Genomic DNA, 15896 nt, shown 5'->3' on the forward strand with positions numbered 1-15896 from the left:
AAAAGAAAATTACAGGCCAATATCCTGATTAATATAGAAGAAAATACCCTAAACAAGATATTAACAAACCAAATTAGATGATATAAAAAAGAATCATATCCAATTATCAAGTAAGATTTATTCCAGGAATACAAGGATGGGTCAGTATTCACAAATCAATCAATGTGAGACATCATGTTAACAGAAGGAATGGTAAAAATCACATAATCAATAGATGCCGAATAAAAGCATTTTATAGTTTAATAGCCATTCATGATAAAAATTCTCATCAAAATTGGGATATATCTCAACAGAAGGCTGAGAAAACAGGGCAGTTTGGGGACAGGAATGAGAGTAAGATTTTTCACCATATCTTTTTATATATATTTTAAATGTTATTATTTCAATTCCTAAATCGAAATGTTATTAAAGAAAATCCAAAATCCTTTGTTGTACATAATCCAGACAATGAAAAGGATCTCACTGCCAAATGGTCCAAGATGTTTATTTTACAGATGAGTATACCAAAGCCTGGAGAAGGAAATGGCAACCCACTCAAGTATTCTTGCCTGGGAAATTCCATGGACAGAGGAGCCTTGCCAACTATAGTCCATGAGGTTGCAAAGAGTCAGGCACAACAAAGAGTGGGCAAAGAGTTGTAGTGACAAAAACAATAACAAACCAGGACCATCAAGGTTACTGAGAAAAATACCCTGAGACCAATGGGACTCAAGACCGCTTGATTTCTCAAGCTGGGGAAACCCTACTGTCTGTTCTCAACTTGCCCTTCTAATCATTCCCTCATCACCCTCTTCCTCAGCCTTGGCTTCTGAGATTAAAGAGGCTACCCCACTTCACACCAGAGACCAATCGCTTCCAACAGTCGGCCTCAGGGTGTCTAGCTCTCAGCACTGGCATCCTGCTTGTCTAGACCTCCTGTCTCCTGATTCCTTTGCCTAGGATTCTGGTTTCAGTTACCTGATGCTGACTCCCCCATTCCTCTTTTGGGAAGACCCATAGCTACTGTGTCCTTGGGCTTTCTGATCTCAGGACCTCCAGACTGTTTGCATGTATGCTGTCTAGACTCTGACCTTGGGAAAGGTCAGTTCTTTGTTGACCACTTAGCATGGTTTCACCAGATGAGCCCCACTTTTTGTACAAAGGATAAAAATGAAACACTAATTCAGTAACCTAGTGAAGTGTCACTAACAAGTTAGAAGATGATACACCCTTCACCAATTTCAAGACACTCAGATGGCAGGAATTGATAGGCTCTTTTCAGCCATTCAGAGCATCTGTTCACTTTGTGAAAATGTGTACAGAAAAAGAAAATGTGTACATATTGTATAGACAGCAGTACACATGTGCAGTTTTCACACTTTTCTTTATATATGTTACACTGGAATAAAATGTTTATTTTCCACAAGTTTTTGGTACAAGTCCTATTTGGAACTTTGTGTCCTTTTAATGTCATAACATTGTTTATGCTTCTCTGTCAGAGCCTTCTCAAAGGCAAATTTTTATTGTTTTATCACTTATGCTGCCAGCAGAATGTCTTGTTTGCAAATGTTGACTGGATTGAACATAAAAATTTCTGCATAGGTCCCTTAAAAAATATGCTATTCTATGAATGGCAAGTTGACCTAGAGCCATACCATTCTGCCCCCAATACGCAGTAGGACATGTTGAGTTGAATCAGAATTCAAGTGAATCAGGTATCATTTCCTCCATGAAGACCCTTGGCCTAAACATGTGACTGTAGGAGAGAGAAGAAGGGATTATATATAAAGCAACAGAAGAACAAAATGAGTTTTCTCTGTACTTACATCTCTGATGTTAGCTTGAAGTACAGAGGTGATGAATGTTGGCAAGTATGATGTCTGGACAAAAAAATGCCAGTAATCACTGAAGTAAAAGATGAGAATGCTCCAAAGTGGTAGTGATTTGATCATAGCTTTAGTGGGAAGAGACCAGCCTGGTGGAGAACCCTGGAAGAAAGTACATATCGATGTCAGATATGTATCTGAAGATCAGAGCTCTGCTCTGCTGAAGTCTTCACCACTGAGACATCCAGACAGACATGGGGAAATGGCAGAGGAGTTCCCCAGTGCACCTCTTGAGCCAGTGAACAGACGATATAGTCCTTCTCTCTAGTGCTAATAAATGGATGATTCACAGGGTCATCATAAATGACAGCAAACCAGAGAAAAGAACAGACACAGCCAATTCCACCTTTAAAAAGAAAAAAAAAAAAGGTTCTACTTAGCACAGAATTGGACTTCTATCAGTTTGATTCTGCCTTGAGATGATTCCTGTCGTTAACATAATGGCCCCAAACTCCCCTCCTTCTTGCACGTATCCCTTGCTTAGGCTTATCATAGATGGAGGGTACTTCCTTACCACTTGACTTTTGTCTTGGCCATGTAGCTTGCTTTTGCCAGCGGCATGGGGCAATTCAGAGGCTAGGCTTTAGGAAGCACTGCGTTTTTTCACTTATCCTCTTGTGCCTTAGCCATTGGCATGGGAAGAACATGCTCCAGCTCTCTAAGGCAGATGAGGCACACAGAGAGCAGACCTGCCGAGCTGTCCCACAAAACTAAGAGACTAAATGGTTGTTTAAAATCACTGAGTTTGGGGAGGTTTTGAAATGCACTAGTAGTAAGTCTGTACATTGTTGCTAAAAGTTATTAGTGCGTTCATCCCATGTGCTTGAAAGTGCCCTCACTGTTGAAGTTACCAGTCAGCATCCCCCCGCTAGTCATGCTTCACAAAGTTTATGTTTTATTAAATCTTTTCTTATTTATCTCTAACACTTAATGGTTAGCAGCAGTATATATAGTATATATGCAGCTGATTACCCAGGTAATTTCTGGATATAGAATGAAATTAATCCTCAGTAAAGAAATTGTGTAATACATTATTACAGTGTTGGACAACTCAACATTATTAGTATTGAGTGGAAACATTCATTCCCTTTTTAGAATCTTAAGGGGGTCGTCTTCTCTTCGCTTGTTAGTTTGTTGTTTATACAGTCCTTCCCAAATATAGAACAGCCACCATATACAAGGCATTTTGCTACATGTTGAGAATAAAAGAGTATAAAGACATGATCTTGTCATCAAGGAACTTAAAAGCAAGAGGGGAGGGGAGTGAGAGAGATGAAAACGAGCACTGTTGCACGTTGAGGATGGAGGATGTTAACACTGATTCAGCAATATTTAGTGAGTTCTTATTTTATGTATATTATTTACCTTTTCCCAAAACCAGGAGCACAGTAAGCCTTTCCCAGTCCCTGAAAATTTTGTAACCTGCCCTTCTGAAATTTTCCATGACAGAGCCTTTGAAGGCTGATATGCTATAATATAGTAAACAATCTTCATACACTTTTATTCTCAGCAGAATTACTGACCTGATGTTATAAGAATCCTGGATCTAAGACTATTATCCTCTAATGAAAACACCAATGAGACCAGTAAGTTCCACTGGAATCAGGCAGTTTGCAGATGGGATTCCGGAAAATGTTCAAAAATCAAACAAACACAAAGATTAGCTGAAAGCATTTGGGAAGATTTCACACAGGGCTGGGTAAAGGCAAAATTGTGTGGTAGAATGTCACCTCTGGAACACTGTGATCTTCGGAAACTTTCCCAACATTTCTATATTATTGTCCACTCGTGAGCCTCACATGATCTGCTCTGTCCTGCAGCCTCCACTGATTGGCTCTACTCCAATCAGTACTTTACCTATGATTACATCATATTGGGTTTCCCAGGTGGCAGAGATAAAGAATCTGCCTGCCAATGCAGGAGACATGGAGTTTAACCCCTGTCAGGCAGATCCTCTAGAGAAGGGAATGACAACCCACTCTTATATTCTTGCCTGGGAAATCCCATGGACAGAGGAGCATGGCAGGCTACAGTCCATGGGGTCACAAAGAGTCTGACACACCTGAGCAACTGAGCATGCATGAAGGTCAAATTCCCATAATTTTCTGGTTGTAGTAATAACAGAAATTTAAAAGAATGTACTGAATAAATTTTTGTTGTTTAGTTGCTAAGTCGTGTCCTACTCTTTTTGCAACCCCATGAACTGTAGCCCACCAGGCTCCTGTGTCAATGGAATTTCCCAAGCAGGAATACTGGAGTGGGTTGCCATTTCCTTCTCCAGGGAATCTTCCTGATCCAGGGATTGAACCCATGTCTCCTGCATTGGCAGGCGGATTCTTTACCACTGAACAACTGAGGAAGCATTAAATAAACAGCATAACTAAAAATATAATCTCACTAAGACTACATATGCAGCATTCATGAAAGAAATCCCTCTGACGTCCTTTGTGGGTTCAATTTAGAAGCAAGAAGGAACATTATGATGCCTTTAAACTCATCAGGTTATTCTAGCTCTACACTCAGGATATTAAAACTTAAATGTCACTTGCAAGATTCACCATATGATTAGTTCTGAACATTATCTACTAGGATTTGGTTAACCATAGATGACCTGCATCACAGAAATCATGCCCAGCAGTCTCTATCATAAAACAAAATTCTGAGATTTGAAAAGCACAAACTCACCAAAGATATAGAAGACATAAGGCCATCCTATAGTCTGGCAGAGGTAACCACCGACAAGGAAGATGATGAAGCAGCCCAGCACTGACCCTAAACAGAAAATGTGAGGATGTTCTGGGTGAGAAGGTCAGACTTGAGACTCTAGGTGCTTCCTATAGACCAACGTCATTACAAAGCTAAGCTGCAACCCAGGCTACCTAAGTTAGATTCTGCTCCTTCACTAGTAGCTGTGTGATTCTGGAAAAGTCATCAGTCTCTTTGCGTCTCTTATTCCCTTATGTGTGAAATGGAAATAATTATATGTTACTGAGTTGCAAGATTGCTTTGAGACTAAAATGAAATTAAAAGCACTTGCAAGAATGGTGCCCAGGAAGCATTTGGTTATGATCAAGAAAGATAGGATAGTTTAGGTTAGCTCCTGTAAAGCAGGGAGACAGAGTACTTAGGATGTTAAGGTTTGACTTCTGTTGATAGGCTGTGGCAGAGTACTCTTGGACAAAGCATAGTGAAAGTTGCTAAAAAGTCATGTCCAACTCTGTCCAGTCCACCCAGCGCCGTGTAGGTGTCCAACTCTTTGCAACCCCATGGACTATACAGTCCATGAAATTCTCTAGGCCAGAATACCAGAGTGTGTAGCCTTTCCCTTCTCCAGGGGATCTTCCCAACTCAGGGATCGAACCCAGGTCTCCCGCATTGCAGGCAGATTCTTTACCAGCTCAGCCACAAGGGACAGAGTATACAAGGTGATAATTACGGTATCAATTACCTGCTATAGCAATGGTGATGAGTTGACTCCTTTCTTGTGGTGGAGCCCATCTAGCCCAGATTGAATACTGACTTGTTAATAATGCAACCTGAAATAAAAAGTTGATTCTTGGCTATCTGAGGTCATTTTGGAACCTAATTCTATGTGTACTTAGAAAAGGTCTTGGTACCTGGACTATGCCTTGGATGACCCGTAGGACAATGAGCACAGTCACTCCAGTATCAGCTGCTAGTGGAGTGAAGAGGGCCAGGACTGAGGTAATAAACATGCAGGTACCAGACAAATACCTGGTTCCAAATACTTCAGCCATATAGCTACTGGGAATTGGAGCCAAGAATGAGCCATAGTTGAGTGAGCTGAGGATGATCCCCTGAATTTCAGGACTCCAGTCATACACAGCAGCCTAGATGACAAAGAGAAACTCACTGTTTGACTAGAGACTCAACAGTTTTTATCGTGAGGACTTAAGATACAAGAAAATGATTGGCAGTTCTCTTTCCTTTTACCTCTCTCCAATTCTTCAATCTACTAATTTTATCAGTAAAACCTAAACATATGCCCAATGTACTGTTTCCCTTACTCACTTTCCCCAGCTACACAATTAACTGGGAACCTGTAAAGAAAGAAAACTTACAAAGAAGAAAGCATTATAGGCAAGGTAATAAAAAAAATATGTGAAGAAAGAGAAAATAGACATAAATCTGTAGAACTTACTTTTTGGTGATTTTCATCATTGTAGGGGAAGAATTTACCTCCACTAAATGCTAAAGATCTGTTCCTTTCATTCTAACTGTAATACCTAGGTACACTTATAGACACTAGTATAAAATCTCAGATGCATATTATGCTTTTGTGTAATACGGTTCTTTGAACATAGTATATCTTAGCACATAACTCTTTAGGTCAAAACATTTGAGTCAAAGAAAGGATCCAGAGTTTCATTAAACTTACCACTGCCTTAGATTCGTTCAGAGTTTCGTTCCAGTTGTCCTGGGAGTCAATGGGTGGCCTCTCTGTGGAGGCATTGGGTGAACTGGGCAGAGCTGTATTGTTCACCATAACTGGCAAGGCAATGCTCATGTTCATTTGTTGGGTGGAAATCGAAAGATTACACAGATGCAGGATAAGGGCTAGCCCATGTCGAACTGAACAAAAGCCTGAGACAAGAAGTACAGAAAGTCTTACAAAAGGGTGCTTTTGTCCCACCCTTCCTAAGTCTGGATGTGGAAGAAGATTGCAGTCTGTCTGTGAAGCAGAAATGCAGAGAGAGCAGAAGTGACTCTGTCAGTGTTCAGCAAACACCTGTACCCCTTGGAGTACAGGGGTGGGGAGTGGATAACTCCATCAGAACCATTACTTAAGTAGAGACTTGAAGAATATATGGAATTGGCCAGAGCGAACAAAAGAAAGAGTTTCCCAGTCAGTGTCCTGGCATGTGCTGATGAGAGCAGGAATAGAAAGAAGTAGACTTAGAGAAAGAATTAGCTGAGAGTTGTGATTGATTGAATATGGATAGTAAGAGAGAATTTCTTGGAAATGATTCCCAAGTGCCCCGACTTGGACAGCTGGGATGGCTTTCAGTACCAAATGTAACCGGGAACATGGTAGATTAATTATGTCCAGGGGCTGAGAGGAAATGAGATTTGAAAGGAAGGTTAATTAGACCACAGAAGTATTTAAACATTATCTTGATACTATAATCCAGGCTTGCACATAATTTGCCAGTGATCCATGAGAGCTCTGAGGTTATCCCTGCAGTTGAGTCCAGATACATTAGTTTGACAACAGCTGATAGAATTGATTCATTATCCCTGGAGAGAAATCCCAGAGGTATGATGTGTGATCACTGTCCTTAGGGCAGGTGGATGCCCCATTTCCTGGCTCCTGCAAGGGAGCAAACAGTTGGGGTGGCCAGCGCTGTCCCCAGCTGTGTAGCAATACCCTCGTTAAGTTCCAGGAATTGACAGATCCCCACCTTTGGTTTAACTATGGGAGCATTTAGTTGAAACTCTCCCCTCCCCCATCCACAAAATTTATACTAAAATTTTGATCAATATCATATTGATATGGCAGATTAAGAGGGATTGCTGTATTTATAGTATTGCCTTCTCTTAGCCAAGAGCAGAGATGGCTCCCCATGTATTCAAGTTCTTTTCTTTGTCCCAAGGTAGAATTTTATAATTAATCTTTAGTTAAGTCATAAGCTTTTTTAAAGCACTTTTCTGTGGTTTTTTAACTGAGTCATTTTCCCCTGTCATTTTCACCCTCCCCCCCACCCTTAGATTTAGACAAAATCAAACACATACACGTTACGTACAAAATAATGGGAAAAAATAGATGATTGTTTTTGCCATTTTATTCTCTTGGGTAATTTTATTCGCTGGCAGTTTCTAAACACTGGTAAATAGGAATGGTGAAAATGGGCAGTCATGCAATACCTGAATCTACTGGGAATACTTCTCACTTTACTTTTTAGGTATATTGCTAGGTGTTGGTGGGAATTATACTTTTATTGTATTAAGCTATCCTGTTTTTATTTTTATAAGAATGCAGTAAGTTTGATCAACTGTATTTTAATCATAGAGCCAGACTCCTGGATGTGCTCTCTTTATAGCTGTTTTCTTGGGCAAGTCTCTGAACTCTTGTGGGTTCAATTATTTCCCCTGTAAATTAAGGTTAACAATAGAGACTCAAGGTGCTGTGATGAGATTTGAAAGTTTATATAAGTTCCTTATTGAAGAAAAAAATGGCAACCCACTCCAATATTCTTGCCTGGAAAATTCCATGGATAGAAGTGCCTGGTGAGCTACAGTCTGTGGGGTCACAAGAGTCGGGCATGACTTAGCTACTAAACAAAAACAGCAACAGCAATATAAATTCATTATAGCTATTAATATTCAAGTGGCCTTACATTCTTAGAATGACCTCTTCTTAATAGACTGTTTTAATGAAAACACATGATTTATTTTGCTAATATTTTAGCTAGAGTTTTACATTAGCATATATAACTGAGCTTAATTTGTAGTTTGTGAATGTGTGTGTATGTGACTTTTTGCCATGCTATCTTTGTAAAGAAAGGAAGTTTTAAGCTTTCCATCTCAATCTGTGATCTGAAGTATTTTAGATACATAGTCATTTTCTCTTTTCTTAATATATTTTTTTATTATAGAACTGTTTCAGACTTAGAGTTATTGAGCTCCTGTAGACTTCACACCATTTCCCCTATTATTAACATCTTAAATTGGTATGGCACAGTTGTCACAATTAGTGAACCTACATTAATTAGTATCATTATTAAAGCCCATTCTTCATTCAGAGTTCTTAGTTTTCACCTTGTAGATTTTTTTTCTGTCCCAGAATCCCATTCAGGGTCTCATAATCCAATTAATCACCACATGTGGGATCCTTTTGGCTGTGACAGTTTCTCTGACTTTCCTTATTTTTGATGATTTTGACAATTTTGAAGAATATCAGTCAGATATTTTGTAGATTGTCCTTGAACTGGGATTTGTCAAATGCTTTTCTCATGATAAGACTGAAGTAATGTGCTTTTTGAAAGGATGACCATAGAGGTAGAGGGCTATTTTCATGACATCATATCAAAAATACATGCTATCAATGTGATCTCTCACTGATGATATTAACCTTGATCCCCTGGCTTGAGGTAGTGTTTGCTAGGTTTTTTAATCGTGAAGTTAACTCTTTTATTCTTTATCCCTTTCCATGCTGTGCTCTGGAAAAAGTCACATGCACAGTCCACACTTGGAGTAAAGAGCTTTATTTCACCTTCATCTCCACAAATTATTTGGATTTCTTCTGCATAGAAAATATCAGTATTTTCAGCTCCTTAAAATTCTCATAGAATTTTCTAGTGAATCTACTAGGGCACAATGTGTTTTGTTTAAAAGGAATAACTTCTGAACAACTTTCTCACCTTATTATACAGGGGTTTTTTTTGAGATGCACAATATTTCTTAATTGAAACTTATAAATTATATTTTCAGAGAAGATCATGTACTTTCAGTCAGTTCAATTCAATTCAGTCACTCAGTCATGTACAACTCTGCGACCCCATGAATCGCAGCACACCAGGCCTCCCTGTCCATCACCAACTCCCGGAGTTCACTCAAACTCATGTCCATCGAGTCAGTGATGCCATCCAGTCATCTCATCCTCTGTCGTCCCCTTCTCCATCTGCCCCCAATCCCTCCCAGCTCCAGAGTCTTTTCCAATGAGTCAACTCTTCGCAGGAGGTGGCCAAAGTACTGGAGTTTCAGATTTAGCATCAGTCTTTCCAAAGAACACCCAGGGCTGATCTCCTTTAGAATGGACTGGTTGGACCTCCTTGCAGTCCAAGGGACTCTCAAGAGTCTTCTCCAACACCATAGTTCAAAAGCATCAATTCTTCGGCGCTCAGCTTTCTTCACAGTCCAACTCACAAATCCATACATGACCACTGGAAAAACCATAGCCTTGCCTAGATGGACCTTTGTTGGCAAAGTAATGTCTCTGCTTTTCAATATGCTATCTAGGTTGGTCATAACTTTTCTTCCAAGGAGTAAGTGTCTTTTAATTTCATGGCTGCAATCACCATCTGCAGTGATTTTGGAGCCCCCAAAACTAAAGTCTGACACTGTTTCCACTGTTTCCCCATCTATTTCCCATGAAGTGATGGGACCAGATGCCATGATCCTCGTTTTCTGAATGTTGAGTTTTAAGCCAGCTTTTTCACTCTCCTCTTTCACTTTCATCAAGAGGCTTTTTAGCTCCTCTTCACTTTCTGCCATAAGGGTGGTGTCATTTGCATATCTGAGGTTATTGATATTTCTCCCGGCAATCTTGATTCCAGCTTGTGCTTCTTCCAGCCCAGTGTTTCTCATGATGTACTCTGCATAGAAGTTAAATAAGCAGGGTGACAATATACAGCCTTGATGTACTCCTTTTCCTATTTGGAACCAGTCTGCTGTTCCATGTCCAGTTCTAACTGTTGCTTCCTGACCTGCATACAGGTTTCTCAAGAGGAAGGTCAGGTGGTCTGGTATGCCCATCTCTTTCAGAATTTTCCACAGTTTATTGTGATCCACACAGTCAAAGGCTTTGGCATAGTCAATAAAGCAGAAATAGATGTTTTTCTGGAACTCTGTTGCTTTTCGATGATGCAGCGGATGTTGGCAATTTGATCTCTGGTTCCTCTGCCTTTTCTAAAACCAGCTTGAACATCTGGAAGTTCATGGTTCATGTACTGCTGAAGCCTGGCTTGGAGAATTTTGAGCATTACTTTACTAGCGTATGAGATGAGTGCAATTGTGCAGTAGTTTGCACTTTCTTTGGCATTGCCTTTCTTTGGGATTGGAATGAAAACTGACCTTTTCCAGTCCTGTGGCCACTGCTGAGTTCTCCATAATTAGCACCTTATACCTTTTAAATGCTTCTCTCCCCCTTTCTCCCATGATTGCTTTATTTAATCTGTCTAAACAATCTGAGTATTAAATTGTTTTATTGCTGTTGAACAGAATCTTCTTTATCAAGAAATCAGTTCTTATATATATATATTCCATTTCAATTCCCTTCATAATTTGAGCTTACATTTTTTATACATTTAAGTTGTCTTCTTTGGTTTTCTATATATTTTCCTTGAAGTTATAAACTCAGTAAACTGGATTTCTAAGTAACTTACTTTTATTTATTTTTGAAGAAACTTTGTTACTTTCTTCACACCCATTATCTTTTTTATGATCATTTATTTATTTTTGGCTGTGATGGGTCTTCATTGCTTTGAGGGGTTTTCTCCAGTTGCAGCAAGCGGGGGCTACTCTCTAGTTGTGGTGTGTGGGCTTCTCATTGCAGTGGCTTCCCTGGTTCTAGAGCCACACCCCAGGCTCTAGAGCACAGGCTCAGTAGTTGTGGTGTACGGGCTTAGTTGCTCCACTGCTTGTGGGATCCTCCCAGATCAGGGATAAAATCCACGACTCCTGCCTTGGCAAGAGGATTCTTTATGACTGAGGCACCAGGGAAGCCCCACATCTATTATCTTTTGAATCATTTCCTTACTGGGGCTTCCCTGGTGGTTCAGATGGTAAAGAACCTACCTGCAATACAGGAGACTTGGGTTCGATCCCTGGGTCAGTAAGACCCCCTGGAGAAGGGAATGGCTACCCACTCTAGTATTCTTGACTACAGAATTCCATGGATAGAGGAGCCTGGCAGGCTGCAGTCCAAGGGGTCACAAAGAGACTCAACTGAGTGACTAAGCCTCAGTTCTACATTGCTGATTTGATTTTTTACAGTGATAATTTCTTTCCTTGCTACTGCTGCTAAGTCGCTTCAGTCGTGTCCAACTCTGTGCAACCCCATGGAAGGCAGCCCCCCAGGCTCCCCTGTCCCTGGGATTCTCCAGGCAAGAACACTGGAGTGGGTTGCCATTTCCTTCTCCAATGCATGAAAGTGAAAAGTGAAAGTGAAGTCGCCCAGTCATGTCCGACTCTTCATGACCCCATGGACTGCAGCCTACCAGGCTCCTCCATCCATGGGATTTTCCAGGCAAGAGTACTGGAATGGGGTGCCATCGCCTTCTTCTCCTTGCTACTACTAATTCTGTTTTAGTTCTGAAGTGACATTTTTTTCTCTTTAGTTTCCTTTCTCATCTTCTTTCATATTTTCCTATTGATTTACTTCATACATGCTAAGCTTTTTTTCTTAAGTATTCTTGAGAACTTGGAGAAATGTGAAATGAAACTACTCTTCAATTTCCCCAAATAAGCACAGCACTGTAATATAATGGTTAATAATCAGACCATTGTAGTTTAAATCCAGATAATACCTGTTTGTGCCTGGATGATTTAAATGAGTCCTTAAATGAGGACTTAATCCCTCTGTACTTGAGTTCTTGCTGCTGAAAAATGGAGATGATGCTGGCAGTATGTTCCTTGAAGGATTCTCGTGAGGTTTCAGTGAATTAATTCATATAAAATGCTCAGTACTTGATAGACATGCCTTCATTATGCAGTGATCTCTCTTTTATGTATTTGTTTCCTTTTCTATGTGTGTGTGCTAAAGTACTAGGTTGACCAAAGATGTTTCGGAAAAGCTGAACAAACCTTTTGGCCAATTCAGTATGTATATAAGTCCCTTGTGGGGTCCCACCCATACGTCCAGTCTTGGACTATAAAAGCCAATCATGTGTGATTTTGCCCCGTGTGATATAACCCTTGCGATGGGCCACCTTGGCTGGTTGGAGGCCTGTTGTCATGTGCTGATAGTATTATGTATACATATGGTCAAGAGGCAGGTGGTAGGAAGATGACCCCTTGGCATTTTTTCACCAATTCAGGGAAAATTAGCTATTCTTGCATTTTAATTCTACAATGACTTTGCATAATTGGAGGAAAATCCGCCCCCGCCCCGCCAATTTCCAAGTTAGTTTCTGCAATTGTGTATGTTTTCCCCTGCTCTGTTGCACTGGCCCAAGATCCTAAGCTACAGACCTTTAGAAAGACTGGCGAGCTGTGGAGGGGGAAACATCAAGATGTGGGCACAGAGCAGCTTCCCCCACCATATCCCAGTACTGCAGACCTCACCTTGTCTGTGGTGACCTCACCTGGCCTGTGGTGACCTCACCTGGCCTGTGGTCCACCAGCCTTGAGATGCTGGAGAGTATCTAAGCTGGAGAGCTTGACCTGGGGCTTCACAGTGCCGTCCCCTTTCTGTTTGTAACATGGGGCCATGCTCCAAGGATGAGAGTTTTGTCTCCTCTTGGCATCCTCTTAATTCATCCAAATTATACTAAATCTAGCAAGGAGCCTTAGGATTTGTAGTGTGTGATAGGAATAATTCCTAAGTTTTAACCTAAGTAAAAATATTTTCTCAAGGTGTTGTGCTTATTTTATTGATTTCTGTGACTTTCAGAAAGGAATGTTATTGCAGACTCATCTTTTGGGGCCATTCCTAAGATAGGCCAGGGTATATTTAACTCTGTGCTGGATTTTGACAGGGAGCAGGGAAGCAGTGTCCAGTGTTGTTTATTAACTCTCACTGCCAGGCCTGCCCTTCTAAATTTTTCACAGTAATAGATAAATACCTGGAAACTAAAATCCTCAACCTACATGCAAGCAAGTTTCCAATTACAAGAGCATTAGAACAAAGTTTGGAAGGCTGAACACAGTGAGAACTGAACACCGTGCCAAGGAGGCCACTACAGGGAGGAGTAGGAGGATTAGTAATGGTAGACGGGGTTTTTGCCTGGGCCTGTGGTGCTCTGAACACCACCCACTGTGTGCTGCACAGGATTGCTAGCTGTGTCCCATCCGTCCTACACTTCAGGATTTCCTGGAAGTGGCTAACCTGACTTCTTCCCCAGCCTCCCAAAGTCTGTGGACTATTTCCATCTTCTATATTAAACCTCTTTTTTTTCTTGAATTACCTAAAGTGGCTTCCATTTATCTGACTGAACTCAGGCAGAAGCTCATGGGCCTTTGGTAGAGAAAGGATAGGAAGGTCAAGGTGATGCCTGTCCATACCCTGCCATATGAACCCTTAATAGAGCCTGACCTCTGGCAGAACCTGAAGGTCCATCTCTTTTCACCTAGGGTCTCTTGAGATATAGGAGCATAAGCAAGTCTTTTCTGTGGCCACGTGACCAGATATGACATATAATGGGGGAGAGGGCATTTCCCCACATGCCATGGAAAGCCTGGATTTGATTCTCTGAGTATCTTCAAAGCACAATCATGCCCAGTAAAGATGTCAGTAATCTCCGGGGGTTCTGGCCCTGGGAGAAAGCCCCACAGGGTCCTGAGAGTGAAATACAGAGGACCCAGCAGTGCCCACTGAGAATGGGCTAGAGAGAGAGGTGAGAGAAAAATTGATGTTGGACACCAACTGAAGAAGCAGCCAGCAAGGCTTATTCATAAGCATTTATGAGAAATACAAAATAACTAAGTGGGACATTGAGGAGTGGTTGAGGTTCTCTCTTATAAAGTGGGAGGAGAATCAGCCAAAACAAAAGATGAGTGTTATTAGCATAATGCCATTTGTGATAACAGGCTGGGGTCAAGAAGTGGTCAGCAGGGGATAAAGCAGCATGGTGGGGTGGATGCCCTAAAAGACTGTGGAAGAAACTAGAAAGACCACATTAAGTTCCACTTTTAGACAAATTGCCCAGAGTTCCAAAGACCGCTGAAAAGTAGACTAAGGAAGAAAAACTGGATGAGAGGTGATTATGATAGTGAAGCTTATACAGCGCTTAATTACATGCCAGGCATTGTTCTAAATGGTTCACATATTATAACTAATTTAATCCTCATGGAAATCCTATGAGATAAGTACTATTGTTATCATCTCATTTTTACAAATAAGGAAACTGAGACACAGAAAATTTAAGTAACTTGCCTAAGGTCACACAGCTCATAAATTGCAAAATCAAGATTGCAAACATAGGCAGTCTAGCACCTTAATCTGTACTCTTACCCAGTATGCTATATTGTGCCATGGAAACTGTTTATAAGTTCTTTGTTTGTAAGTTACTGATTTTTAGAGAGAGAGAGTTGGGATAAGAAAATTTGGCCAATGGCATAGAGTCCAATAGGCTCCTATTGTTTAGAAATGGATGGGATCTTAGAGATGCAAACGCTTCCACCTTACAGATAAGGAAGCTGAAGCAATGGAAGAGTATTCATTAAATGTCTGATGGTAGTTAATTGTAGAGTGAGTAGTATTAAAGAGCATGCATGTTTCCTGATTTCTTCTTTGATGGATAAGATTAGGCAAATCCCCTTTTCCTTAAGGCATGTTCACTTGCCAGCAGATATACTTGCTAAAATGTTGAGTCTCACAAAGCATTCCATCTTGGTTCATGTTTTACTTTTAAAAGGCATTATCTTATGAAAAGCCTATATGCTTAAGATAATTAGTGAATAAAATAGTTATAAGTCATTTAGAGTTTAGAGTAAAATAAGGTGTTCAACAGTTTCTTTATGATGTGTTATTGAAAAAGTATTAGTTGCTCAGTCGTCTCATCCTTTGTGACCCCATGGACTGTAGCCCGCCAGACTTCTCTGTTCATGGGATTTCCCAGGCAAGAATACTGGAGTGGGTAGCCATTGCCTTCTCCAGGGGATCTTCCTGACCCAGGGATTGAACCCAGGGCTCCTGCATTGCAGGCAGACTCTTTACCATCTGAGCCACCAGGGAAGCACCAATGTATTACTTGATATATTCTTGAAAAGCACTAAATTGTAACTTAACTGAGAGGGAGGAGGATGATATGATATGTGACTTCTATGATATGGTATAAAGAAAAAGCCTGTTCTCCTTGAGGTAGATCTGAATCTAGTCTGAGTGGAAAGATCAAATGGGATGGTCTCTGGACTTAGTATCAGAAAAACCTAGATTGGTTTCCATATTTTCTATTTGACATCTGCTCTAAATTTTTTTCTTTATCCCTACCTAATGTCTTGATGATCTAGTGTCTTGATATCTACCTGTCCTATATACCTTCAAGGTTTCTCCCAAGAAATGAAGTAATTCTCAGTACAAATGCTTTACAGCTATTTAGAATTCTTGGCAATGTGTAGGATCAAGAAGAG

The 15896-nt window shown here is 40.6% G+C and overlaps 2 protein-coding genes across 5 annotated transcripts in view; one reads left to right on the forward strand and one right to left on the reverse strand.

Moving 5' to 3' along the window:
* The window catches only part of SLC17A1 (solute carrier family 17 member 1), an 89922-nt gene that overhangs the window by 60896 nt on the left and 13130 nt on the right, over positions 1 to 15896 (forward strand). The window lies entirely within an intron of this gene.
* The window catches only part of SLC17A4 (solute carrier family 17 member 4), a 38631-nt gene that overhangs the window by 11525 nt on the left and 11210 nt on the right, over positions 1 to 15896 (reverse strand). For all 4 annotated transcript variants that reach the window (XM_069563649.1, XM_069563648.1, XM_069563647.1 and 1 more), the window contains 6 exons: positions 6265 to 6470; positions 5483 to 5716; positions 5314 to 5401; positions 4551 to 4637; positions 2093 to 2211; positions 1806 to 1967 (listed from right to left, as the gene is read on the reverse strand). In XM_069563649.1, the coding sequence (XP_069419750.1) occupies positions 1806 to 1967; positions 2093 to 2211; positions 4551 to 4637; positions 5314 to 5401; positions 5483 to 5716; positions 6265 to 6470 (896 nt within the window). The remainder of the gene's footprint in view (positions 1 to 1805; positions 1968 to 2092; positions 2212 to 4550; positions 4638 to 5313; positions 5402 to 5482; positions 5717 to 6264; positions 6471 to 15896) is intronic.

This window comes from Ovis canadensis, chromosome 20 (genome assembly GCF_042477335.2).
Source record: "Ovis canadensis isolate MfBH-ARS-UI-01 breed Bighorn chromosome 20, ARS-UI_OviCan_v2, whole genome shotgun sequence".
Lineage (NCBI taxonomy): Eukaryota > Metazoa > Chordata > Mammalia > Artiodactyla > Bovidae > Ovis > Ovis canadensis.